Source organism: Aphelocoma coerulescens, chromosome 11 (genome assembly GCF_041296385.1).
Source record: "Aphelocoma coerulescens isolate FSJ_1873_10779 chromosome 11, UR_Acoe_1.0, whole genome shotgun sequence".
NCBI lineage: Eukaryota > Metazoa > Chordata > Aves > Passeriformes > Corvidae > Aphelocoma > Aphelocoma coerulescens.
The window spans coordinates 9,161,545-9,189,233 of NC_091025.1; the positions used below are offsets into that span (position 1 = coordinate 9,161,545).

The following is a 27,689-nucleotide window of genomic DNA, read 5'->3' on the forward strand; positions in this document are numbered from 1 at the left end:
CGCACAGGCACGCCGGGCCGGGGCGGGTCGCGCTCGGCGGCGGGGGAGTGTCCGCGCTGCTGGGGAAGGCACACGCGGTATCCGCGGCAGGTACACACGCGGCTTGCGGAGGTGCCGGCCTAGGGCTCTGAGGAGGGGACGAGCCCGCGGATTCTCGGGCCCGCTACGCTGGTTCCGGGCAGGGAATGGTGGAGAATGTTCTGGCCGTCCCCCATCGCAGCTCGTTCCTGAGGCGGGGAGGGTCCGGGCCTGTCCCGGTCCCGGTCCCGGCGCGGGGTTTGCAGGTCCTCCCTCGGGCAGGCTGTGGGCACTCCGGGAGAGGGGCCGCCGCCGGCCCACTGTGCTCGCTTACGGGGGTTCTTCCATGAGGATTTACTGCTGGCTTGGGTTTTTTTCTATGTTGTGTTCTCAGGGATTAGACCTAGATGATCTTTAGGGTTCCCTTTCAGTTTAGGACTAGGTGACAGATTTTAGCTTAAAACGTCCTTATGAAAGAAGCGTAAAGCAGTCACTAGTACTTCTGGCCAAGGCAGGTGTAGTGGGGGAAATGTAAAAGTATCCAGAGCTAAAGCGATGCCTGTTGTGTTTACTAAAAGTTTTATGGTTTGTTTGGGTTTTTTTTCACAGCAGTACTTGGTGTATTATATTGAAGCGAAATCAAAACTGTACATAATACATAAATAATACAATACAAATTGAGATTGATCATGAAAACCTTTTGTGGAAGAGCTAATCCAACCACTGGTTCGATGGAGTGGTTAGAAGAGGGCGAGGACTATGACTACCACCAGGAGATTGCAAGGTATGCTTGGAAAAGTAGCTTGCTGCTCCGTTAAAAAATACCAAAAAGCCGAGCAAATCCAACTTTTTTTAAATGATAGTTTGAGGGGGTCTGTCTTTGTAGGAGTTCCAAGGGCATGAGGTGAACGGACTGTAGAATAGTCTGAATGTCAGTAAATGTGCCCAGTGGTGTACAAGGCAGAACTGTCAATGTCGAATTTTGTGAATTATTCTCCAAGTAGTTTCCTTGTAAACTTTAAAAAATGTTTTCTGTGGGGCTGATCCTAATACTGACAGTGACTGAGGTGGGGCAAAATGCACTGACTAAATTTCTTTTAAATGCCAGTGCAAAATATAACTGCCGGTTGTCTGTTCCTGTTCTGCCTCTTTAAAGCTTAGTGTAACAGCCAGAGAATGTGGGAAGATACATTTTGGGGTGTGTTTGAGTAGTGCAACCCATGAAGAAGGGGGAACCAAAGAAGTTTAAGTCTTGATAAAAAATGATAGGTCATTAGTAGTTTGTCTTTCATTGCTCTGTATAACTCTACATCTGTCTCAGGTGCTGCTTCACAGCTGTTTGTCCATAGGTCTGTGCCTTGGGCCCATTACGTGGAGAGGATTTGTGCCAGTGGTTCATGAGTTCATTTATATGCTGATGGCCAGATCACTGAAATTACATTATCCCTTAGATTTGAGAAACACTTCAGATCCTCAAAGCATATGTCAGTTTTTTGTGCATTTATGGGCCACATTGCTTTGCAGAATGGAGTATTATAACTGGAATATCTTTTATTGCAGGTCACGCTATGCAGATATGCTTCATGATAAGGACAGAGTAAGTATAGAGGCAAGACCCTGTTGAATGGTGGGAAAAGAGCCATTTCATTCCTCTTGAATAGCTGTCACTGATTGTTATATAGGTTTTTTTGAAAGATTAAATGATGACATTTTTGTACTCTGTAAGGTACCAGACTTGCTCTTAGATCAACAGATGCCCTCTTACATCTTACTTAGTGTTCTGTTGTTTACTGCAGAACATTTTTATATTCGGTAGCCGATTTTGCTGTTCTATGTTTGACATTTTTGACAGAGAGCTCATTAGATGAAATTTCAAAGGCTGTAAAAGTGGAATTATTATTCCAACAGTAATCTTTTGAAAGACTATTGTGGTGCCTCCACAGTAGGCCTGTCTCTGGTTATAAATTCACAGTCAGAGAACGCAAGATTTCTTTACAAAAATTAAAAGCATAAATGGGTAAAAGGTTGCTGATTTTTTTTGTCTTCTCCACAGAATGTGAAATACTACCAAGGTATTCGTGCTGCAGTGAGCAGAGTTAAAGAGAGAGGTGAGAAAGCAATTGTGCTGGATATAGGGACAGGCACAGGACTCCTGTCCATGATGGCAGCTTCGGCCGGGGCAGATTTCTGCTATGCAGTTGAGGTGAGCATTTGTTAGGAGTTGCACGTATTCAACACATTCTTTGTGATGCTCTTATTTTCAGACTGTCTCTCTTATTTTTGTTCTGAAGGAAACAGAAATTCTCTTCACAATTACACTGTTAATAAAAACAGGGTTTTGGCCTACTTCAGTGACTATCTCGGTGCTGGTTGTTTTGGTTTCATTGACAGTGTCGTCAGCACCTGTAGGTCTCTAGGGGCTTCTGTTGATGTATGTGTATATATTTTTATTTTTACAAAGAAATTAGTTTGTTTAATGTAAATGCTACAATATTAATATGTATTCTTGTGTTTCAAAAGTTAAATTCGAGTAGCTTTTGGAGGCAACTGATACTCCCTAACAGTGGAGGTCTGACTTTTTCAAGTGAGGCTCGTTGCCTTGTTTCATGGTAGTGGACTTCAGACGTAGGAGAAGATACAGAAGATGTTAATTTTTTTCAGAACTAAATATATTGCATTTTGTGTTGGTGCCCTTCCAATTTTGAAAGCTGACATGAGGGTACCATTTTGTTACACTCTTGCTGTTCACAGGTGTTCAAACCCATGGCTAATGCTGCTGTGAAGATAGTGGAGAAAAATGGTTTTTCTGACAAGATCAAAGTAATCAACAAGCATTCCACTGAAGTCACAGTTGGCCCAGGTGAGAAAAATAGGCTAGACTTAAAAAGAAATGGCAAGTACCTGAAAATAGTGAAGAAATCTCTCTTACTCTTATTCCTCATATATTTTTAATTAAAACAAGTACTTTGAGAGCACTGAGGGAGCTGGGGGGGCTCAGCTTAGAGAAGAGGAGAATCAGGGGGAGACCTTATCTCTATAACTGCCTGAAAAGGTTGTAGCCAGGTGAGGGTTGGCTTCTTCTCCCAGGTGACAAGTGACAGGATGACAGGAAATGGCCTCAAGTTGTGCCAGGGAAGGTTTAGGTGGGAGATTAGGAAAAATTTTTTCACAGGAATGGTTGTGAAGCATTGAAAAGACTGCCCAGGGAAAGGGTGGAGTCACCATCCCTGGAAGTGTTCAAAAACGTGGATATGGCACTTGAGGACATGGTTTAGTGGTGAACATGGGGATGGTGCTGGGTTGGTGGTTGGACTTGATGTTAAAGGTCTTTTCCACCTTAAGGATTCTGCGACACTTTACACTCTAGAAAGTAACACTGGAAATCTACTTTGAAAGAAAGTGTTCTGGTAATGTCTCAGTAACCATTTGCATTTCAAATGGAAAATAATTTCCAGTCTTCAGCAGACTCTCTGACAGGAATATTTTTTTTAATTACTTGTGTATTCAGGATAGCATCTTCTTGAAAGACTTACATAAAGGCTTAACATTACAATATTAATTTGTGTCTTTTAGATGGAGATATGCAGTGTCGGGCAAACATCCTGGTAACAGAATTATTTGATACAGAGCTGATAGGAGAAGGAGCTTTACCAACCTATGAGCACGCACACAAATACCTTGTACAGGTAAGAAAACAGAAAGTATGTCACATCTATCAGTAGAGAAATTCTGCTTTTTCTTGAAGTAGGATAGAGATTATACAGAACTTAGGCTTCTGTATCCCTTGGTAAATACACCATTAGCTCTGCTAGTAAATCACAGGCTCTGAAATTACACCTGATTGCTTTGTGCTGAAACCAGTAACTTGCTGGTTAACCAGTGTCTTTCAGAAAGGCATCCAGTTCTGATTTGAAGCTCTTCTTAATAACATCTTTGTTCCAAGATGTTTTAAAAAATTAAATTCTCCTAAATTTGATGAGCTTTACCTCCCAGGCATTGGTTCATTTTTGGTTGTTTGTTTTTTTCTGTTGTGCTCTTAATACACCTTATGCATTTTGCATGTGAAAATATTTTAAACACTATATTTAAATCAGTGTCTTTTTTTTGAACATGTGATCTACAGATATAATTTTAGGGCTTTCTCTTCTACATTTTCTTATATTTTCCCTTCATTAAAATGTGGATGGCAAAACTTTATTTAGGTTTCCAGGTTTCCTTTCACCAGTTTAAAAGACACTTTATAAAGATAGTAGCACTCCATAACTTTGTACTGCTCTCCATTTATAATTCCAAATTGCAATTAGTCTTTTTTTCTGTAAAAGCACTGTTTTTGGACTTCATGGTTGGCTCTTAGTTCATTGTGGGATTTTTAGGACAACTTGTATGTTTTCTACTCTTTAAACACGGATACAAAGTTGTCCTTGCATAAATTATTTTTCTTATTTTCTCATTGCAATCACCAACTCTCTTTTATTGTGGATAGCTTACTAGATTTCTGCCTTGAGAAGCCCAAGATAAATCTCTTATTTCAGAATGAGAGTGGAAATGCAAGTTTAACTGAGGCTAGTAAACTGATAATGTATGGTTAATAAAGTAATCTGGCCTTGCTGAAGCACACTGAACAGTATTGATACGTATATTCTATTTCACAGAGAGATAGATTGCTCTGATGTTACAAAAGTCTCCAAAATGATTTGTATTTTAGATTTCAAAGCTCCCAGTCCAACTTTGCTTTAAGTGGGCTTGCATTTCAATTGATTTAATTTTCACTCATGTTAATAAGTCAAACTTATTGAATGTTTTTACCCTTTGTTTTGAACACTCAGGAAGGATGTGAGGCAGTGCCTCACAGGGCAACAGTGTATGTCCAGTTAGTGGAATCCAAAAGAATGTGGTCCTGGAAGAAACTGTTTCCTGTTCATGTTGAAGCAGAGGATGGTGAAAAAATTCTTGTTCCCCCTTCAGAAATGGAGAACTGTCCCGGTGTTCCTTCTGTTTGTGATATCCAACTGAACCAGATGCCTTTAAGTGACTTCACTACCCTTAGTGATGTGGTGACAATGTTCAGGTAAAGGAGACATTGTTTTGTTCAAAACAAAGTTTCCCTGTTACACCTTTCATATAAGCTGTGCATTCAGCTTAAGAAGCTGGTGGGAATTTCTGAAGAATGCTGAACTATTTCTTTTTATGATTTTCATGCTTCTCTCTCTGCAGTGTGGATTTCAGTAAGCCAGTACAGAGTGCTTCTACCTATTATAGAGTGCAGCTGGAGCCTGTGAAGTCTGGCAAGGCACAAATTGTCCTTTCCTGGTGGGATATTGACATGGACCCCTCTGGGATGATAAACTGTACAATGGCTCCCTACTGGGTAAAACCCACTTCTGCTTTGCAGGTAAAATACTGAGCCTTCAGATACCATTGTCAGATGACTGAGCAGCTCTTCTGAGTACTGGGGGGGTTTAAGCAGCTCTGCCTTAAATTGCTTAGGAACTTTGCTAATGTTTAAACTATTGGAAGATGCTAAATAAGCAAATTGTAGAAATTTTAGCTATGGTATGTGCCTGTTTGAGGTTTTCTTTAATGTTAAAGAGTAATTTTTATGTAACAGAGACTGAAGCTGACTTCCAGGTACTGTTATTTCTTTTACTTTCAAGAAATAAAGATTTCTGTATCTTTTTCCTTAACTAGTCTTTATCCCTGGTTAAAATATTAGTCTGTGGTTTGCTTCCATGTAGTTCTTCTATTAAATTTCCAAATAAGTGTTACGTTTATGGTAGTGTGTTTATATGCTCATAAAAAAAAGAGGCTGGTGTAGGAAAATGCTGGATTGATACGGATATTTAGAGAAACCCTATCACTATTAAGTCAGATTCCTGTGGTTTTATGTGAATGTATTTACTAGTAGGATGAATTTAGTCAAAAAATAAGTTACAAAATTATTGATTGTCTACACTTACCATGTTTGAGAATGATAATTTCAAATATTAAACTTGGAGGTGTTCAGTCAGCTTAGAATGACTGTTCAGCATGGGATACTTCCAGTGCAAAAAACAGCTTTTGAAACACAGAAGAGTTGTGCTGTGACCAGAGTGACGCTAAGTGATGTAATTCTAGGTGCATGAGGCTGTCAGCAATTCAATACAAGTTTCTAACAAGTGAACTGTGGAGGTGGAACAGCATTAATAAATGGAAAGCAATTTTGGATTGTTTTTAATTTTGTTGAAATAGAAGCTTGGCTAGTGAGCAAGCCAGTGGTCTCAGGCTTATTGTGTTGCAAGAAATCAATATTATTCAACATGTAATAGTGGTATTTATTCAGCCTTGCTAACTTGAATGGGATTCTTAATAATGCATTTTTGAAGTTGTGCCTATTCTTCCTAACTGATTTCCTGCTATTTGTTTACTTTCCATTTGCTATTTATGAGTGAGTTCCTAAGGTTTTGTATATATATAACCCTTTTCAGTGGAGAGATCACTGGATGCAGTGTGTTTATTTTCTTCCAAATGAGGAGCCAGTTCTGCAGGGTGAGAAGTTGTACCTGACTGCCTGTCGTGATGAGTACTCTGTGTGGTACAACCTGCAGAAAGCCAGGTAACAATCTGTTTGTGAAAAAGGCTGCTGTCTTACTCCTAGCTGGAGTATTTGCTGCTCTTAGGGCATCTAGTTTTGTAGAAGAGCAAGATAAGAACCCAAAGACTAGAAAAATATTAAAGGCTGCTTCATGGGAAATGCACAGGTGGAAAATACACATTATGCAAAAAAATACAGTTGGACTGCAAGCTCCTGCCTTGTACTTGGTTGTATTCTGTGACAAAGAAACATAAAACACTAATGGTTGATTCCTGGAAATCCTAAAATAACAGCTCAGCTGAGGTGGCACACAGGTAAAGAAGTGAAATAATTGCCATTGTGTTTCCATTTTCTATTTTCCTAGTCAGCACTGTCTTTTAGAGATTACTGCTTTCTGCTCAGATTTAAAAAGAGCTTAATCATGTTGGTTGTGATGACAATAGCAGCTAACATTTTTTAAAAACAGTGCTAGCTTTAAAATGTCTGAATTTGCTGTGCCTTTTTTACTTAGGAATCCAAACAAGTAACTGTTCGCTGAAAGAGCAAAGCCTTAAGTACCTAACCATCACAGTTAGTGGGAAAATGGGGATGGTTCTTGATTTTGTCTTTTAAAGAAGGTGAAAATTGTTTTTGGCCTCTCCTCATTTGGAAATGCAGAGTTACAAAAATGTCTCTGGAGAACCAGTAACTTTGAAACAGTGACAGCAGAGTTCATATGCTTTAATGTGCATATCAGCCAAAATGCATACATGTGCCTGTTTGCAAAAACCGTGTTACTGATGCTGTAGTTAATATTACATTGAAATTTTCTACAGAGAAGGGGAAAATAAAGCAGATGAAGAGGAGCATAAAGCAGATGTTTGTGTGGAGAGTCCTGTCTGTAGGTGTCGTGCTCATCTGCTTTGGAACAGAGCCCGCTTTGGGGAGCTGAATGATCAGAACCGAACACGCCAATACATCAAGTCCTTGAAGAAAGTGAGTGCTTGTTGCCTGCAGGTTTTATTGGCTTCTCTGATGGATGCACATAATGGTTAATTTGCAGTAATTATTTATGGAATTTGTTTGTCCCCTGCAAAGGACTTTGCTCATGAAGTATATTTCTTATCCATCAGCAGATGTAAGTTATACTTTTGTCTTGAAAACTCTAACTACATTTTTAAATGGTAAGCAGCCATTTTTGCATAGAATTTGTAGCAGTTCTGTGTGTTTGTTACATGTAGTACTGGTAGTTGAATGAAGACATCTAATACATTTTTGAGCAAACTTTTTCAGACCTAAGTCAATGGCATTAAATGAGAATTTTTTACCATTATTTGATATGAAGGTGTATAAAGTGCGGAAAACTTTTCCCTTTGGAATAAGAATAACAATGATTATTTGTTTTCTATAGGTTCTGAAAACAGATAGTGTTTGCCTTTGTATCAGTGATGGCAGTCTGCTGCCTGTGCTGGCTCACTGTCTTGGAGCAAAGCAGGTACAGTACTTAGTCCTGTTTTTCAGATCTTGGCATTTTAGTTGGTATTTTTCTGTTATGTAATTCATTTCCAGCTCATTATTTAACTATTTCCGGTGCCCCATCAGGGACAAGTGAGGAATAGGCTCACACTGTGTTGAAGGGGAGGTTAAACTCATCTCTGATCAAACTGAAGTCTGGGAAGATAAGTAATTACCAGATTTGACATTTACCGATGTGTAGTTTTGAAGGAAAGTGCTGTTCCTCATTCCCCACTGCTTCCTGTTTGCCATCTTCTATCTTGTGCTTTTGGAAACACTCTTTCTATGGACTTAATGTCTGGAAAGGTTTTCTTCTTCTTTTATGTACCATAATTACATTTATTATTTAGTCTTGAGTGGAAGAGCTGTAAAAGCAAAGTAGGAAGCAGTAAGAATACTGGGTCTGTGTGTAACTGAGAGCTGAGAGCTTCCTGGCTGTCTCACATATATAAATTCCCTACTTGATGTCACGAGGCTCTTTAAACTAAAATCTGTTAGGGTTGAACTGAATATTTGGGAATGTGTAATGTAATATAATCTGCAGGAATGTAGTATATTGCTTAACTATTCACCAATTTTGGATAAAAACAAATGTTTTCTCTTACTGCAGAAAGCTTCTTAGCACTTTCCAGCTGACACAGTCTGGTCATGTTAAGCAGTATTTACAATTTGACACACTGGCAATATGCTTGCATTAGTTCATGAGTAAATACGTGCTTAGAACAAATGTTAATATGCTGTGTGCAACTTAAAAATGGAAAAGAAATATTTGCATTCTGATGAGTTTTTTTCTGATATAGCTGTGAAAACAGAATTATTTAGCCTGTAGTTTTGGGGGGTGTTTCGTTGTTAAAAATGTTCATTATAGTGGGCTGTGGAATAGATGCATAGTTCTTATGAACTGTGCTCACTAGGGCATCGAAATGTTCCTTCATTTTTCAGTTACATATTCTTTTAATTAAAAACTATAAAGCTAGTTTGACTAACTGTGTATTTTCATTAGGTGTTTACGTTAGAAAACTCTGGCGTGTCCTGTTCTGTCATGGAAAAAGTGAGTATTCCATTTACTTTTAAAGCTGGATCTCTCCTGCAGATGCCTCTTGGTTTGTCTGCTTCAGCTGCTGCTCTGCTGCTGCCTTTGCCTTGGTTTGTTTCTGAGGATCAGTGAGAGCATCCCACAGCCTGCACCAGTCTTGCCTGGCAAGCAGCATCCAGCAGTTGTCTTCCAGCTGAGACAAGTTGGGGATGCCTGCTCTGCTGTTGTCTCTGCCTTGGGGAAGGGCAGGGGAGGCTCTGCCAGCAGAGTGGAGGCTGTTCAGGAGAGGCAGGTGGTGCCTAAGAAGTGTCTGGAAGCAGCTTCTTAAGTCATCATATGGCTGTGACTCCTTTAGTTGACACTGTGTATTTGAAAGAGGTCTGGCTCATCCTGCAGCTCAGGAGTGCAAAACCAGGAATGGTGGGCAAATGAGGACCTGAAGCTGGTCTCAAAAGGAAGCTAAATATGCAGTGTATTCATAGTTGAAGTGATTCTTACTTTTCTTGGTTATCCTTCTCATATGCTTCAAAGTATAAATGAATGAAGGTGAAGAATCTGCCTTTTTTCGTAGGTAATGGAAGGACTATGGAGGGCATGTGTTTTAGTTCCCTGGGTGTGACGTGTTGGCTCTATGTGCATGCAGCCTTGAACAATAGACTTGTATCATCCTCATGAGTTATGGCAGGAAGTTATATTAAAATTTCTTCTGGCTACTGGGGTTTTTTTCTAATTTATTTTCAATAAAATTATTATTTAGGTCTCAACTGTGGCTTTTGATAAAGACTGCTACTTTTTCATTTTAGTTTTTTAAAGCAAATCATCTTGAAGATAAAATTAAAATAATAGAAGCACGTCCTGAGTTGCTGAAGCCTTCTCATTTGGAAGATAAAAAGGTATGTTACAGTTGCTCAGTATACTAAATTTCAGAGGGTTAGTAGGGAGCAGAAAGTAAAAATGAATCTTGCTTTCCTGCTGTGCCACCACAATGAATCCTGTTATATCCCAGTTCACATAAAATGTCATGAGTAAATGGTTCACACCATGTGCAACTAAAACTGAAGGAGACTAAAGATTGTGGGAGGGTTGTTGCTTTGTTTCTGAATGGTCTGACTTTCCCTGCTGCATAATTGCACCAGTTGTTAAGGCAGTTTAACTGGTTTAACTGCATGTGTTCTACAAGGCTGTAGCTCTTTCACAGCTCTTTCACTCGAGAAGATTGCAATCTATTTGGAAGTAATAACATTAAAACTGCAGAATTCCATCACTCATTACAAAGCCTTCCAAACTCAAACTGCAGTATTTTCTCACAAACTATGTTGTGGGAAAATTCAATTTAAAATGTGGTAACTAAACCCACAAAACAATGTCCAGTGTGCTGTATGTGCAGTATACAGTAATTCCTAGGGAGCAGTAGAAGTTTTTATCTAGATGATTTCACTTAATATATTGCACTGGCAGCTATTGGAAGATCTAAACAGCCTGGGTTGTGAGTTGTTGTACTTTATTACAATGATTTTTATGTCTTCCTTTCTTTGACAAGATTTCTGTCCTTGTGGGAGAGCCATTTTTCACTACAAGTTTGTTGCCGTGGCATAACCTGTATTTCTGGTATGCCAGGACAGCTGTGAGCACTCACCTTGCCAGCAATGTCACTGTGCTGCCTCAGTCTGCTTCTTTGCACATGATGATTGTGGAGTTCCAGGTGAGATTGTTTAGATATTTACACAAATCCACTTAAAAATGAGTATTCTTCCAGGACTTCTAAATGGCAACTTTATTGCATCTTAATACCATCTGATATGTTTCGTACTTACCAGCTGAGAAAAGAATATTTGATATCTTGAAGGTAAATGTTGTTGTTTCAGTCATCTCTTGTCAGCAAATCAACTAAAGTAATTCTGCCATTTAAAATGAAAGGGCTGCATGTTTTAAAATATTTATTTAGAGAGTGCTGAAGCATGTGACAGTTGTGGTTATTTATAAAATTCCATATGTTGTTATATATACTATATATAAATATATGTATCAAGTAGATATTCTGCAGCATACCATTTTTTGAAACAAGGCTTTATAAGACTGTAGGCAGGATTCTCAATTGTATGGGGGTTTCTTTTCAACTGCTTAAGGCTGTGCACAGCTCTGAATATGAGCACATCTTAAAAATACTTTGAAAAGTCATATTTCAGATACTGTACAAAGTTATAAACTTACTTTTTTCAGTTATTAAGGACTTTGTACCTAAAGATTGTGAAGTGTTTACCTACAGTGACAATGGAAATTAATTAAGTACTTTCATCATTAATATGTAAAGTCCAATATCTTAAGTGAGGGAACTCTGTAGTCCAGTGTTGTGTAAATAAATATACGTATCTTTAAGTAAAACTCCTATAATCTAATGAATTTTCACATAAAAAAACCAGCCTTCAGTTTATCTGTTAACAATGCCTGGTGTTTTTTGTCATCTTTTCTCCCCTCTGGCTCACCAGCTGTGTAGTTTTTGTGTCTGAGCCTTCTCTCCCTTAACAGTTTCCTTATTCGAATGCCCTTTAACCTTGTTCTCTTACTTCTGCTTTTGATATGTGCATGTGAAAATGGGTTTTTTCTTTTTCCCTCTGGGACTAATCAACTGTGATGCCCATTTTTTCAGTTTTCTGCAAAAATGTACAGAGTTTAAGTATATACTGAGTAAATAATGTAAATCTGAATTCTGTAATAGGGAGCAGATACTTAGACTAATCAACAGTAATCAGATTGAGATAAGCAGTAAATTCTAATTCTGTGCTCTCTGACCTAGAGGATTTAGTTCCGTAGACCTCAGAGCATTTTGTAAGGAAGTAAGCATTATTCTCTCCATGGTCTGGATGAGGAAACCAAAGCATGCAGTGACTACTGAAGATTATTCAGCAGTCTAGTAGCAGAATGTAGAGTAACATTCATGTCACCTAAGCCTCAGTTTTACATTTCCATATACAGGGTTTGTTCAGAGATGATTCCACATAAACATTTTGATAGAACATTTAACTTGTATTTTGTTCCCTTAAGCTATCCCCAAAGCTGATGCTTTAATTTTACATTTTCTTCTTTGTTCAGTGATGAATCTAGACTCAAAGACTGGAATCTGTGGGATTTTAAAAATAACCTCTGCATTTACCAGTTCTTGGTTAGACAGAGGGAATAGACACAGTGTTGCAAGGTCTCCTGCAGAACAGGGTCTGTAGGCTGTTCTGTCTTCTCAGAATGGATATGTTGTCATGGTTAAGCAATTAGCAAAACCTGGATCCAGGAGAAACAATTTGATGATTACTTCAGTTACAAACTTGTTTCATCCATAATTGCATTTAGGGAGCAGGGTGCTGCCTGTCTGTTTTGATAGTTCTGCTGGGTGTACCATTCAGAGACTCTTGAGAGTCACTCTAGTTCATGCTGTATTCAGGCAGAAGTTATAAAGGTATTTGTTTAAATGTACAGTAGTCCTGCTGCTAGCTTGTAAAGCAGGAACATTTGAGAGTAAGTGCAACAATGAACAGGTAATAAAAAGTGTTTATATCTATAGTTAGTGAATTGTCATGTTAAGAGACCATTAATGAGGTCTAAGAAAAGGCAGATGTTGAACTGAATCATTGTCTGTCCAGTGGGTTGCTAAAGTCAATGAGAGGCATGGTGTGAAGTGGCTAAAATGGTCTCACTCCACCTTGGGGGGCTAAAGGGAAGTGTGGTTCTCTGTAGGCTCTGAGATGTTTGATACTGCTGGGAGCACTTACCTGTGCTAGACAGTGAAAGTGGAGGTGCTGTAAGGGTTAGATCTTGGTAAATCCATACCTGCTCTAAAAGAAACTACCCACAGAGATTTTAAGAAATGTTCTTTAGAGGAGTTGAAAACAGTGATCAAAGAATTAGCTGACTTCAAAAAATCTTTTCCCAGAATCATCTTCTGATTCTTGCAGTAGTTGTAATGGTTTAGGAATATATACACAGTAAAAAGTCTTTATCTGGCTTGCTATCAAATGTCTAAGCTACAGCTAAAATTATTTCAAGATTTCCTGTTTCCTTTAATAAAGCCAAACAAAATCCTGTTTTCATTTGTAGGACTTATGGAGAATCCGGAGTCCATGTGGCATCTGTGAAGGTTTTGATGTCCAGACTATGGATGATATGATTAAAGTAAGAAAAATAGTTTCAGCACAAGTCTCAGGAAAACAAAAATTCAGTTTGACTTAATAAAGCATTTAGTGACTGTTGAAAAACTTGTGCATTAGGCAGCACTCCATTGTTTGAGATTTATTTGTGTCAGTTTCTAGAGCTGTGCTGTCAATATCCATATTTGAGTTAGCCATTGAGATTAATTTTACAGTAATTGTGGAGGAGTACAGGAATTCATCTTGAGGGAGAAGAAAATGTCAGTGCATTGTGTTTTGAAAGTGCCTGTTTCTATTTCAGGGATCAGGGCCCCAGTCACAGCATTTGGTTTCACAAATGTAGGACATTTTTTCCCTTGTGCCTGAGAAGTGCAGTCATGCCCTCTTGAAGCTTTATTGCTTAAATACTCTGAGTTCAGGACCCATAATTAACTTAAAAACACAGACTCTTTGCATTTCTATCATTTTCAGTTAATTTTATTCTTTCCTTTCCTCAGGATTCTCTGAATTTTAGGGAATCCAGGGAAGCAGAACCTCACCCGCTGTGGGAGTATCCCTGCAAGTCACTCTCAGACCCCCAGGAAGTTTTGACATTTGACTTCACAAAGACTGTACCACAACACTGTCTGAGCACCGAGGGCTCTGTAAACCTCTTACGGTCAGTTTTCTCCGTGCAATAAATATTCTTGTCATCATCCATTTTCTTACCTCCTGTTCAAGCTCTTTAGAGGAGTTGAGTTTTGAGCTCTTTTAAGTGTAATACACTTAACTGGTGCAAATGTGCTTGGCAGTTTTTAATAACATGACCTAAGGTTCTGGAAGTTGCTCTGACGCAAACTTTCTGTGGCTATTCACAATAGGCTATAACAATAATACAATAATATTAGATATTATCAGATTAGATAATATGCCCCTGTTTAAAAAAATAACATTTTACTAGCTGTCACTGTGATTTATTATTTAAATAGATTAATTTATAGTTAAGAGAAAATAAAGCATTATCTGCATGTTTTTAATCTTCCTGTTTGTTGCCTATTGCTGAGTTCTTGCAGAAAAAGCTCCCTCATAGCTTGTCAGATTATTGTGTTTAATAATGAATGAATTATTATGTTTAGTAGCTTTAAAATGACTGTTTTAATAGCTTTTAATGTATATGCTATTCTTTGTTCTAACTACAAATCCTGGCAATCTTTATATTTGCCACATCTTCTGAGATACTTTCCACTCTAACTGTGGACTGTGCTTAAATCTGTTCAAACTTGAAATGCTGTTAAGAATTAAAAACCCAAGAAAGTTTTATTTTATAACTGTCTGGAGCTTACATAGCTCAAACACTGCTGTGTTTCTCATTAAACAAAATTCAAGCTTTTATAGACTCCAGAGCCATCTGCATGGGGTTTCTGTGCCTTTGCAGCAGTTGTGTTTACAGGCAGCACACTGGCATGACCTCTGCTCCTTGTGGAGCGGGCACATGAAGTGACATGGTGTGTGTGGTAAATATTTCCTCTAAATTCAGAGTCAATAGAAACTGGGGTCTCTGAAGGAAGTTCTCAGCGTATGCTGTGTAATTTATGCCATGTTATTCAGTGCTGGTTAAGTGCCTATGCTGCTGAGCAGATGTAGTTATGACATGTTCTCCTCCATGCCTTTTTTAGATCTCATATCTGCAAATACTTTAAAAGTTGCTGGCCCCAATTACCAGCTCAGTCAGCTGTTCAGCTTTCTTTCAAGGAAAGAGTTGTTCATGCTCTTACAGCTCTCACTTAAACACTAATGCAGTGTTTAAGCTGCCAGGATTATGTACAGTAACAGGTTTTATCCTGCCCCTCTCCCCAGGAAAGGCAAGAGCCATGGAGCAGTTCTGTGGATGGAATATCACCTTGCTGCTGATGTCTCCGTTAGTACAGGACTGATGCAAATGGCAAATGAAAAGGTACATCTTCAATCGAATTTATTACATCAAAGTCTGTGTGTTTGCAGCGGGTCTCTGTTGGCCATGCTTGGATTATGTAGTGCCCCTTGTTGCTCTGTTTGAATACTGTGTAGTCAGAATTAGTAAAAATACCTGTTCATGTTTTAGTGGGGAGCAGGAGATGTACCTTAAAATCAGAGTCTGATTTACATCCAAATGCTCCCTAGTTTGGAATCAAATTAAGAATTTAAATGGGATGCTAGGTCAAAGTAGAGTTTTTTCATACAAATTACCTCATCTCAGTTTAACAAAAGCAAAAATTTGGAGGGGAAGGAGTAAGTATTTTTAGTATTCTGTCTCAATATTCTTTGACCAAATCCATTTTTGACTCAGTGACTTCAGTGTGTGATGTAGCAGATGGTATTTAAAGTTATGTGTTCCATAGTGGAGTGGATGGCAGTATAAATGAAAACTGTTGATCATTGTGTGCTCAGCTGGGAACAAGAACTCTTACTGCATTCTTACTGTATAGTAATAATACTGGAGATTTTGACTGCTTTCACTTTTAACTCTCTCTTGTAGGGAAACTGTGAATGGAATCCCCACTGCAAGCAAGCTGTTTATTTCTTCAGCTCTGTTATTGAATCAGAAATTCTGTCAGAGCCTACTGCTGTCACATATACTATAAATTTTGACACAAAGACAGGAGAGATTGCTATGGATTTTAAGCTATTATAAAATACTTTCCTTTTGTTCATATTCCTAAATTATAATAAACATACAGTATTTCTTTTGTATAGCAGGGGGTTTCTTTTATTTTGTTCAGGGAGCAGACTGTTCTGAAACATACTTCTAACTTATTTGGATTTGTTTTCAAAATACAGTTAGTGAGGTAGAGAGGAACCATTTCTTAGGGACAGGTATTCTTGTCAGGGTTTATATCCATATATACACATGCTTTAAATCATCTCTTTCAGGATTTCACACAGTGTTAATGAGCTGCAGAACAGTTGACTTGACAATAGCAGCTGGTTGTGTCATGGCATATCATGCATATGAGGTCACCACGCCTTAACACTGACATTAGAGAAAAGTCAGTTAAACAGATCTATTTCTAGGCTGTGCTCTTTTCACTGTAAAATGGGAAATAATCTCCAGAGTGCACCAAAAAAATCCCAAGTCAAGCTACGTATGTATATTAGTACACTTAATAGGGAGAAGGAAACAGCTTAGCTGCTCTCAGACTTGTCTAAGTTGTGGCTGGTTCTAAGCTGAAATGGCCAGTGAATTAAACTGTGGTGCACTGATGTTCTGCTGGAACTGGTGTTCTGCAATGCTGCATTTCTGAAGAGTCCTTTGCCAAACAGTGACCAAAATCTGGGAAGTTGTAACTGGAAATTAGAAAATGCACATATTCAAATTAGTTGGAAGTGACAAACTGATGGTAGTCTGACCAGACACAAAAGGAAAAGAATGGGAGTAGTCTAAAAAGAAAATCTTTATGAGATATGTAATATTCCATATATGATTAAAAATGTGCTCTTAAACTCATTCCATCAGAGGTGTAAATAGCACCTGCCAGTTTGGCTAAGTTGTAAGGTGCTCTGCAGTAGCACATCAGCTACTGAGGTTTTCTTAGTTGCTCTCCAGATCACACTGGCAGCAATGGCATTGTGTGAAATGAGTTCTGCTTTAGATGAACAATCAATTGGTGTATCTGTTTTGTATGTGTGACCTATTAAGATTTTGATAGAAAATCAATGTCCTGCCAGTCCCAAATTGTGTCAGCCATCCATAGGGATAACTGTTACCAAAGCTACTCCTATTTCCTCTGAGCAGCAGCTTTAGCAAAGTGAAAGGAATACCATGAGGAAGCCACAAGGCAGCAGGAGCCTCCCCTGCTCTGCTTTCTTGGTCACCATGATACATCATTCTTGTGAGTAAAATGTTTTCCTTTTTCTTTTCCTAATGGTGTGATCATATTTATAGACCCACAAGCCATCTGAAATATTCCTAAATTTTTAGACCCATTTTCCTGATGAACAGAAACCCTGCAGCTCCTGCTGAGGTCTGTGAATTTCACTTTTCAAAACTGCACTTTTAAGATGCTTAACTTTAGTCTGTCATCTCTTAACACACTTTGCTGGAATATGTAGGTTGCTGTTCATGAAACAGTTGTTTTAATTTTGATACACTGTGCTTAGCCCACAGAAAGTATGGTAGCAAATATTGTTGTTATGTGTTGTACACAGTACAGTTGGAAAGGGAACAATAATGTGGCCAAACCTTTAAAGTAATAAAGGCTTGGACCTTTATTTTTTTTAAAAAGGCACAGGCACAGTTATGCAAGGCTGGAAAAGGCTGACACTGTACAGCTGCTCTTCTCCTGACTGTCCTGTAACTCCTGAGTCTAGCCTGACACAGAAAGCAGGAGCTGCTTCTTGTTCTGCAGTAGGAATAGCTTCTGAAAGTGCATTTAACTGCACAAGTCATTCTGGATCCAGCAAGAGAATACAGCGTTCTATAGGGAACACAAAAATAATAGCAATATATTAGAATTTATATGTTTGGAAAAATAAGATAGGAAAAAACCACAACCAAAATCACAGTATTTTATTGTGTAATGTTAACTTTCTCAAAGGTAACTGTGTATGGGTGTTCCTGAATTATGCTTCCTAAGAAAAAATTAAACATAAATTTGTTAAAATGCCAGAGGGAAGAAATCCACACTGATGGGAATTTGTATTTTGTTATGAGTGTTACATATGTTGAAGTTATGTGGTCCCTACAGTGGGTATTAGGGATGGTGACTGAGGGGCATCCTTGTTAAACCCTTTTGATGTTGTGACACTTGGGACTGTAGAGGTTCTCAGGGGTGAGTGCAGTGAAGGGGAAGGGCAGAGGCTTTATGCAGTAGCAGCAATCTGCAGAACTGTGCTCCCAGGGCTGAACTGTCTGCTGTGTGCATATAAGGAAAACAAATTTCAGTATACCTGGAGCAGAAATTGCATTGCTGCTATCAAAAAAAACCCCAAACCACTGGAAGGATGGAATGCCGAGCATATTTTAGCACCTTTGGGTTCCTTAGAGGAGCAAAATCTGATGGATATACTCAAGAAACCTTGTGCATGTTTTAGTTCACTGTGAGTGTTACCAACATCATTAATGCTTGCTGGTTTGGCTTGTGCATTTAGACAGGCACCACAACTGCTTTAAGGATTTGGTTAAAATTGCTGGGAGCTGTTATGTTGAGGCAAACCCTTACCACGTGTATGTGTGTAATTAGGACTATTTATTGTATGTATCAGTCTTCCTTGACTTACATGAGTTCTTCAGGTTGGACTTAAAAACCTAATGTGATTTGTAAATTGTGTGGAAAACAGCTGCTTACAGAGGGACACTGGCCGTTTCTTACACGTGTGCAAGAGCAAAATGAAAAACTGCTTCTATCTCTGTCCTCTTCCACAGGGCATTTTACTGCAAGCACGTACCTGGGGGAGGAAAGCCACTTTATCAAAAAAACACATTACCCAGGAGCAGCATTCAGCCTCCCATTTGTTCCCAGACCTGACAGAAGCATTCCAGTGATGTTCCGAGCTGGAAGAGCTGCTGGCTATGGGCATCTTAATAAGCAGAGCAAGAATCCTATTTTCTCTTGGAAGGAATTTATTCTGTGCTGCCACCAGAGGCAATTTTTTTTCTAAATGACAACAGCTTCGATCCTGACTAGGCCTGCAGGTACAGATGCACGTTCTAATAGAAACAGGATCCTCTGCCAGCATTGAACTAACAGTATTACAGTTCAGATATTGCAATAGAGACAGTGTCTAGCTGGGCTGCTTTTTTAATGCAAGTCATGGGTTTTAGTCAGGTATTAAAAATCATAATAAACTACCAAGTGTTGCCATTTGCATTTAACTTCCCAATTTTGGCTTTACTGCAGAAGTAACTGTTCTGTAGTTCTGAATTGCGATGTAATTTTACTAAGATGTGGTGGTTACCACAGCAGAGCTCCACAAGAGGGTGCTGAGAACCCACTTCGAAATTTCTAGCACATTATAAATCAGGAAAATGCAGAGTCTTGCCAAATGCAGCTGTCTCATGCAAATCACACTTGTCGTGTTATGAGATACAATGTACATACATGCATGGAAGTGGAAAACTAGTGCAAAAGGTGACAACTGCTAGTAAATCTAATCCAGACCTGCACCTACTGTTAAAGCAGGCAGGCAAGAAACTGTCTCATGCTGAATACACAGAGTGAATAGTACTCCTTGGACAGTGAAGTTGTCATGGTCCTAATGAAGGACAAGCCTTGCATTGTAAAGGGTATTTTCTAAGTCAGGCAGCTGCAAGATTTGTTCCTTTATTTGCAGAACTGGTACCTTTTGTCTGAAGGCTGGGCAGTTCAAGGACTGAGATCCTGGAGCTTGCTTTTCTCCTTCATTAGTCCCTTTGAAACTGCTCTGTGTGGGCTTCCTGCATTTAACAAGATAGAGGATGTATTTCAGGACTAACTCATTTAGTCACTCATCTTTTGTATTCTGTTTGTAGTTACAGCTGGTTGTTGGGGGGGGGAGAGACTATTACAGCTTCCTAGTGTTGGATTTTTCCAATGATGATTGTGAGCTGAATACAATGGGTGCTTGTGTTGTCATTCTACCTTATTGACTCTGATAGCATTGCAAAATGTTAATTTGGTTTGGTACTTAATCATTGTAATACTTCACATTTCCAAGCATTTAATGCAGATTAGTGATTAAGATGCTTCTCAGAGAGGGGTGTGTTGTCATCTCTATTTTTCAGATGAGAAAAAACCTAAGTGTGCATTGTGTGGGTGTGTGAGTGTTTCATCTGCCCCAGGCTCACTATAAGATTAGAGCCTCAGAGCTAAAAATGACTTGCTCAAGGCCGTGCAGAATAGACTAATCCCCTGACTCCCCAGCTCTGCTTTAATCATTTGTTTTCTTAGCACAGTGTGATTTCAGATGCAGCCTTATGAGGTTTGACCGAGATGCAGCAGATAAAGGCTCAGAGGCAGTAAATCCTTGGATAGCTCAGTAATTAAAACCACCTGGGTTTTAACATACATGTAAAATATATTAATATTATATAAAAACTACATACTTAAATATATATATTTACAAAGCTATAGAGCTTTGGTCTTATTTTTAAAAGCTGTCATGAAGATGACCCACTTTTCCCCCCCCCAGGAGGAGTCTGCCTAGGATTTGAGAGCCCTGAAGATGCCTCTTTTGTGGACAAGGGCACTAATGAATGAATGAGAGCAGATGATCTTCCTGAGTGCCGCGGGAAAGCCCTGCAGTTGCAAGTCTGGCTGCTCTTCACAGAGGTGTGGGCACAGTCCCAGGGTGTCTTGGCCTTAAGTTACACAAGACTGGCCATGTACCCTCTGGTTCTTCCTCAGGGTTTTGCTGAAGTGCAGCTGCATGACGAGCTGCAGCAGCCCCTTTGCTGTGGATTGTGCCTCTCGCTCCTGTCGTTTTCCACAGCCTCTGCTCTCTCTTGCCTTTTACATCACTCCCTTGGGGAAGTGATGTTCTCATGCTTTGGGAGAAGGAGTGGGTGCTGCAGGTTACTGAGTGTGCTCTTGCTTCTGCAGGGTGGTGGATCCTGCTGTATCTGTCCTCACATAAGGTGCCTGCTGGCTTCCTGTTAGGGTATCTAAGAAACCAATTACTCACACTCCTGACAATCAGCAAATAAATTGAGCTGCGGCGATGAATGAGGTGGGAGTGAGACACAAACAGCCTTCACTGCGGCACTCCAAAATGCCATATCCCTGCTCAGCTGCAGTGTTTCTAGGAATGGTTGGAGGCACTGTACAGTAGGTCTGCATGTCTCATCTCATGCCTGCTTGACAGGCAGCAGCAAAGTCACTTGTGCCCATGGACTGATGAGAGAGGATGAGGCACCCTCACATGGGATGGAAAGGCTGGGAGTGCATCCAGAAGTGGGATGAATCGGAGGCTCTGCAGGACTGGTGCCTGGCAAGTGCAGGGATGCACTTCATCGTGTCCCAGTGCCCCTTCCTGCCAGGCTCCTGAGGGGCTGAGCTGCAGGGTGGGATAGACACATTCTCCTTAACCCTCCCTGTGCATCCCAGTGCCCTGGGCTGTGTCCTACCCAAAATAAGATGTGTCAGCTCCTGCTGTGAACCCACAGTGAGAGAGCAGCTGGGCGAGGGGCTGGCTGTGTTTTGTGAGCAATAGTGGGACTTGAGAAACAAAAGTTCATGTGTTGAGTGTGTCTGTGTGACTTCCAGCCTGAGGGCACCAAGAACACAGGAGTAATGAACTGGTGTGAAGAGAATATTCAGACCATCTAATTTTGCTGGCTCTTACGCCACGTGTGTGTCCTGGCATGCTGGGACATGGGTACTGAGGGCCAAGACAGTGGCCTTAGTATTGACTGCTCATGTTCCTGCTGTTTTAAATCAGCACTGGGGTTTTGTGTCTCTTACCTCCTGAGATGATGCTATTTAGGTGTTCTCCATAATGTTTCTCATTGCCTGTTTCTATTGAGTAACAATGGTCTTTGGACTCCAACTCAAGTAGTTTCATTACTTTAGTGGAGTTTAGGTGATGGGCCCTTAAGTGACCCTGTTGGCATTGCTGCTTCTTGAGCCTTGGTCTTGCTTAAAATCAGTGCCCATCTCTTCTTCCTGCAGCTGCTTTGTCCCTGTTGGCCAGGCTGGTCCTGAGAGCAGAGCAGAGCTGTCAGAGCTGAGGGGAAAGCAAGCTGGGAAGTCTCCCAGAATTAGGGACTTGAACCTCTCTCCAGCAAAAGCTCTTTCTGCCTAGAAATAAATTTCATCTAAAGTTTATGCTTCTGGAATTGATGCACAAACCCAAAGCTTTATCTGAATGCACTGAAGAGGCTTTGGCTGTGGGAAGGTGTGGTAAGTTATAGCAGTTCTCTTTTGCAGCCTGTGTGCCATTAGAGAGCTCTAATCCCAAGTGTCCAGGGCTGCATGCCAAGGATGGAGGGTTTGGTGGAGGCAGTGTTAATACCTTACGGCCCTGTGTTGAAAACTGCTGGCGTATTGCATTATGATGGCTTAGTATGTGTTTCTGTTTTGTATGAAACTGTTAGGGAAGCTGCTATCTCTTCATGCACTAAATGAATTTCTACCCCTGCCCTGCCCTGGCCCTGCACTTTTTGCTAATACTGACTAGTGCTCAACAAAAACTAGCAGTTCCTTCTGCATTGCACAGCAGAATAAATGAACCATGAAGTCAACTTCTGTGTTAAATGTTAGGTTTTTATCTTTTCTTGCATTATCTTGACACATACCCCACAATATACATGAAAAAAAGTCTTCAAAAAGGGAAGAAGGAAAAATATCTAGGAAAGACTATGTCTTCATATTTCAATACAAAACAGGCTTTATGTTTTGTATTGAAATATGAAGACATAGTCTTTCCTAGATATCAGAGTGCTCTGCTCCACAGATTTCATGGGTCTGTACTGACAAAACATTTAATTTTTGTGTGTTTTCTTTTGTGCTTGTCACAGATCTGAAGCACTTCAAGGCCAGTCTCATCCATGTGTGCTGCTGCTAGGCTGAGTGGTTTATTTCATGTCACAGACGACATGAATGAAGCAGCAGGGTAGAGGCATAAGCAGCATTTCTCTTCCAAAAGGGGCACCAGCACCTCAGACCATCTCAGCGGTGCTTCCCAAACCAGATTAGTGCCCAGGCTGAGCTCCTGGGGCCCCGTTAATGTACGGGGTGTGTTAATGTACAAACATGGTTGTCAGCGTGTTCCTCGTTCAGAGTGTCAGTACAGGTATCAGTGGGAGGTTTTGGTGAGGATGTCATGTGGCCCTTTCAGGTGCTGTTTATCCCACTCTCTTTGAGGGCTCCCTCGATGGCAGATGTGTCCCCATTTAGAATGGTGCCATTTTTGTTGTGTCCCTGTGCCAGTCAGGCAGGCCCTGAATAAATACTGGGATTTTCTCACAGGAGATCATCTGTTCAGATAGATGCAGTGCCTTACATCCACTGCCAGCTTCCTGCTGCTTTCTTGGATGCTGCTGCCCATATCCCTTTGCTTGCAGGGAGAATATTCTACTTGTGTCCCTGCCTCTAGCTGGGAACGAGATACACTGCTCCATTGTTTACCTCTCCTAGAAGCTGAGGGTTGTGACTCTCTTTTTGAGACAGTCTGTATTTGCATTCCCGGGGTTGGCTGGGCAACAGCTAATCAAATAATTACATTTTAAATAAGATTTTACAAGAAAAGCATGTCTAAAAATAAAGGCAAGGTATAGTCATGCTTGTCACCAACAGAACTAGTCAGCTGTGTGTGTTCTGGGGAATGTTTCCTGAGCAATTAAGGGCCATTTAATCTTTCTTACCGTACTTAACTTTTTTTGTTGTATTTTTAAAAATCTTTTTAGATGTTCTCCTATCTTTGCAGTATGTCTGTAGATCCAGTATCTCCTCCCATTCCTTTTCCTTCCATTCCCCCCCACCCCCTGTGCTTTAAGTACACTCTTCTCACACAGTCTTGACAGGCAGCTATTCATACTTCAAGAGTTTGTGCTTGTAAGCTCCAGTTCTGAACGTCCACATTTAAAACATGAATAAAAATAGCAGTGTTGGGTTTTTTTTAATAATAAACTGAAGGTCTCAAACAGATAATTACGCTTTCCATATAAATAAGCATAACCCAGAAGCAGAAGAAATTCTGTACTTTCCCCCTGTCTTCAAACCAAACATGGGAATGAGTGGGACCTTCTGGGTTGTTCTGTATCATCCCTTCCTACAGCTGGGCTCATGCATAGAATCTCTGTAAAAATATATTCAGCTCTGTTTTAAAAGCATTGGGGCTTCAGAGAGGAATTTTTTTTTGTTTATTTTGCATTCCATTGTGGTCATTTCGAAGCTAGTTTTGAACTTTCCTGGTCATGTGGTCAGAAACCTTCTTCTAATTGTCAGCCCACGAATCCAGACCTGGACAAGGACCTCTTATACTGGGTGTGGAGCCACTGCCCAGCGCTTGACCAGACTCAGCATTTCTTTCTGCCAGTGCATAATAAATGCTACATTTACAGCTTCTCATTTGCTCTGCCATTGGAACAGAGCTGCAGTACGATGAGGTTTCTGCTGTGAGGTGAAAGGACACTCGAGGTCAGCTGTGGACAAAAGGGATCTCAGGTAAGCTCTGTGAGTTCAAAAGTGGCACAGAGTTTCAGGAACACTCATAATGAAGTGGCTGCAGCATGAAGTCCTGCTTATGTGCTTATTGTGGCACACAAGACAAGTGTGGTTAAAAGTCTGAGTTTGCTGTGGCTATAAATAACTTTGTTGGCAAATGTGGAAATGAGAAATTAAATGTAACCAAGGAATAACAGAAAATAGAGTTTTAAATACCTGTTTCATAACAGTCTGATTTTGGGGCGGAGAGAATGGACCAGGTTGCGTACTGAGAATTAGTTTGTCTTGTGTGATACACCTTTCATTAGAAATATATTTAGCATAGTGCTTGGCACCATGCTAGGCCTGGGATTTTTGTTTGTTTGGTGTCCTGCAGACCTTGCAGCTGCCTTTTGTTCCTTGATACCCTGATGTCCTTACTAAGCAATATAAAACATTCCATGTTGGCTTTGCTGGAGCTGGTGGCAGTGTGGCAGTTGACCTCAGGAGAAGTGTTTTAAATGTAGAGAAAGAACCAGCTGGATTTTTCTAGCTGTTCAGAATTCTGGATTGGCCTTTAAAAGGTATTTAGGAACCTGTTACAAAGATGGTAATGATTATACCTAGGCAGGTCTGAAAAAGTAGTGAGGATATTGCCCAAAGTGTAGCAGGGCTGAGTGTTCAAACTCTGCTATTTTAGAAGTTCACAAACCTCTTTAATGAGAACAAAGGTACCTAATTACTTTTGATGTGGAAAGATGTCATCTTCCCCTCATCATGCTCATCTCTTTCTGTTCACTGTGGTGGGATCAGATATACTGCCACTGGGGAATTTCAGGTTCTGAACTCCCACATCACACTAGCAAAGTGTTCAGAGGCTTCTGAGCAGACACTGCAGTGTGTGATGCTGTGGCAGCATTGGACACCCCTTCAGTTGTTTGAATCCACAGAATCCCAGAATGACTTTGCTTGGAATGTAAGACCTTAAAGACCATCAAATTCCAACCCCTCTGTCATGGGCAGGATGTCATTTACTGGATCAAATTGCTTAGGGTCTCATCCAACACAGCCTGGAACACTTCCAGGGATGGAACATCCCTGAATCCAGAATCTTAAAATTACATTAATGTTGTTGTGGAATAAAGCAGTTCTCAGCCCAGCTGCATCCTGAACTCTCTGAGTCATCCTGCTCAGCATCGGTGGGTCCCAGGTCGCATCTGTGGGGTCTGTCCCCCCTGGCCTGCAGACACTGTCCTTTGCAGGCAGCTCTGGGTTCCCTGGTCTGACACTGTGGTGTCTTGGCCACCATCCTCCTTTTGGTCTCATTAAGGCAGAAGGATTTATATCAGTTAGTAGCTAATACAGTGTTTAATGTGTGTATCTGTGAGGCAAATTCCATTTTAGCCGGGTGGGAAGCGGTCAGGGATATCAATATTCCATGTCCTAATGACAGCCCAGCATTCAGGATCACATTAAGGTCTCTACTGAGCTCAGCTCACTGACGCATCCTGTTGCTGGGATTTGGAAGGGTCAAATCATTTGCAAATAGGAATAGGACTTTTAAGGCTTTTGGTTGCTTTGGACACAAACTGCTGTCGATTGAGGAGCTTTAGCAGAGCTTGGCAAAAACCCTGGTGTATCAGCTGTAGTGTTAACAGTGAAAACTGTATGCAGCTTTAGGCTTTTGTTGCAGTGTTCACACAGACAAAGGATATTCTGACACACCTGGCTACCAAATACCGAGGCACTTGAAGCACTTTGAAGTTATTCTGCTGTGTTTGGCTTTGGAGACATCAAAGGTTTACTTACAAAAGGGAAAGAGAGGGTTTGGCAATGCTGGGCACTCTGTGAGTTGGTGAGATGCTCCTGTGGGAGCAACAGAAGGTGAAGCATCAGCTTACAGACGTTTCCAGAGGGTCAGAGTAAGCAGGTGCTGTTTTCTAGGAATTACACCATTTACAGATAGGGGAGCCAGCTGAAAGCTGGTGTCTTAATAGGAACATGTGGAAAATGTCCCTTTATTTTGTGCTTGTATTCAATTATCTCATCCTTTAAAGCACAGAGGAAAGCTGTAGCATTTTTCTCCTACAGATAATCTTTTTTGATTAGTTGACCATTCAGATGTAATTCTTGGTACCACAGGGGAGGTATCAGTGGCTGAGCACAACCTCAGCAGCTCAGGTGATCTGCAATAGTATGAAATGTTCATCAGACTCAGGAGTTTTGAGGGTGTTTGGGGAGGAGGAATATACATCCTAAGTTAAATGTTGATGGAGATTCCATGATCTTTTTGTGTAACTATTCTCAGATTTTTTTTCCCCTCCCATTTTCTTCTAATCTTTCCTTCAATTAATGCATATTTCTTCCTGTCCCCATTTAATGGTTGTAAGGGGCAGTGGTTAAATCTAACACTTATATGTAAAAGATGAGAAAGAGGATTGTTGTTCTCCTGCCAGTCTTCCTAGCAAGCCCCACACACTGATTTCACAAGTGGCTTCTTGGAGGCTTCCCTAAATGTCAGGGAAAGTATGGAAGAAAATGGGCATACAGATTTAGGAGTGGTAGATGGGAAATCTGGAATAGTCTTCTGAAAGGTCACGAAAATGTAGATGAGCCACTTCAGTTTGCTGCAGCAAGGAGACCTGCTACACCAAAGTATTAAATAGTGAAAGAAAAGGGCTACAAATAATGGTTTTAACAGCATTCTGAGCAGGAATTTCAGTGGGATAGGGAGGCTTGTGTTTTAATAGGTGCTTTGCCAAGGGAGTCTGTAAAATAGCCGACGAGGCAGATGGCAGTGCTGTTACAGTGCTGACCCACAGGCAGCTGTGGGCACGAGTTCATCGTGAACTACACTGCAACTCCTGGGCACAGGGAACAGGAAGGAGCTGCAGTTTTCTGTACTTGTTCCTATAACTGTCTGCAATATGCAAATATCCAAGAAATTACTGTGTTTTTAACTTTTAGTTCCTTAGCGCTTTATAGAAGGGAGCCCACTCATGAGCTGCTCACATAATAACAAACTGTAGCAGTGGGAAAATAGGTCAGGTATTGCAAGAGAGGCAATCTGAGAATCTACCACTGGAAAATCAAGTCTGTCAAAGTATAATGCTATGTTAGCATCAGAATGCAGACCAAAATCACCTGTGCAGCAATGGAGAAAGCTGCAGAAATCCATCTCTAATGTCCTGTCCCACAGGATGGGGTGGTTCCTTCCTGAGGCAATGACGAGAATGTGCGCTGGGCTCTTTCCTACTCATTTGCATTCCACTGATTTCATCCTTTCTGCTTGTGGAAAAAATAAATCCTTCAAGGAAGGGTTCCCTGCTGGCTTTTGCAGGACTCTTCAGATAGAC

At 40.4% G+C, this 27,689-nt stretch overlaps 1 protein-coding gene across 4 annotated transcripts; it reads left to right on the forward strand.

Moving 5' to 3' along the window:
* Positions 1-41: 41 nt before the first annotated feature.
* Positions 42-16,623, forward strand: PRMT7 (protein arginine methyltransferase 7). Of its 4 annotated transcripts, none has more exons than XM_069027098.1 (18): positions 42-90; positions 628-802; positions 1,579-1,615; positions 2,072-2,221; positions 2,770-2,878; positions 3,592-3,704; positions 4,845-5,086; positions 5,233-5,410; positions 6,528-6,610; positions 7,405-7,564; positions 7,980-8,063; positions 9,087-9,134; positions 9,923-10,012; positions 10,660-10,821; positions 13,206-13,280; positions 13,753-13,913; positions 15,092-15,188; positions 15,750-16,623. In XM_069027098.1, the coding sequence occupies exons 2-18, from the start codon at positions 708-710 to the stop codon at positions 15,903-15,905; spliced, it is 2,040 nt and encodes a 679-aa protein (XP_068883199.1). In that variant the 5' UTR covers positions 42-90; positions 628-707; the 3' UTR covers positions 15,906-16,623. The 4 variants fall into 4 exon arrangements, with proteins under 4 accessions (XP_068883199.1, XP_068883195.1, XP_068883197.1 ...); XM_069027094.1 differs by having other exon boundaries at positions 6,483-6,610; positions 15,750-16,621; XM_069027096.1 differs by having other exon boundaries at positions 50-90; positions 631-802; positions 6,483-6,610; positions 15,750-16,621.
* Positions 16,624-27,689: the final 11,066 nt, after the last annotated feature.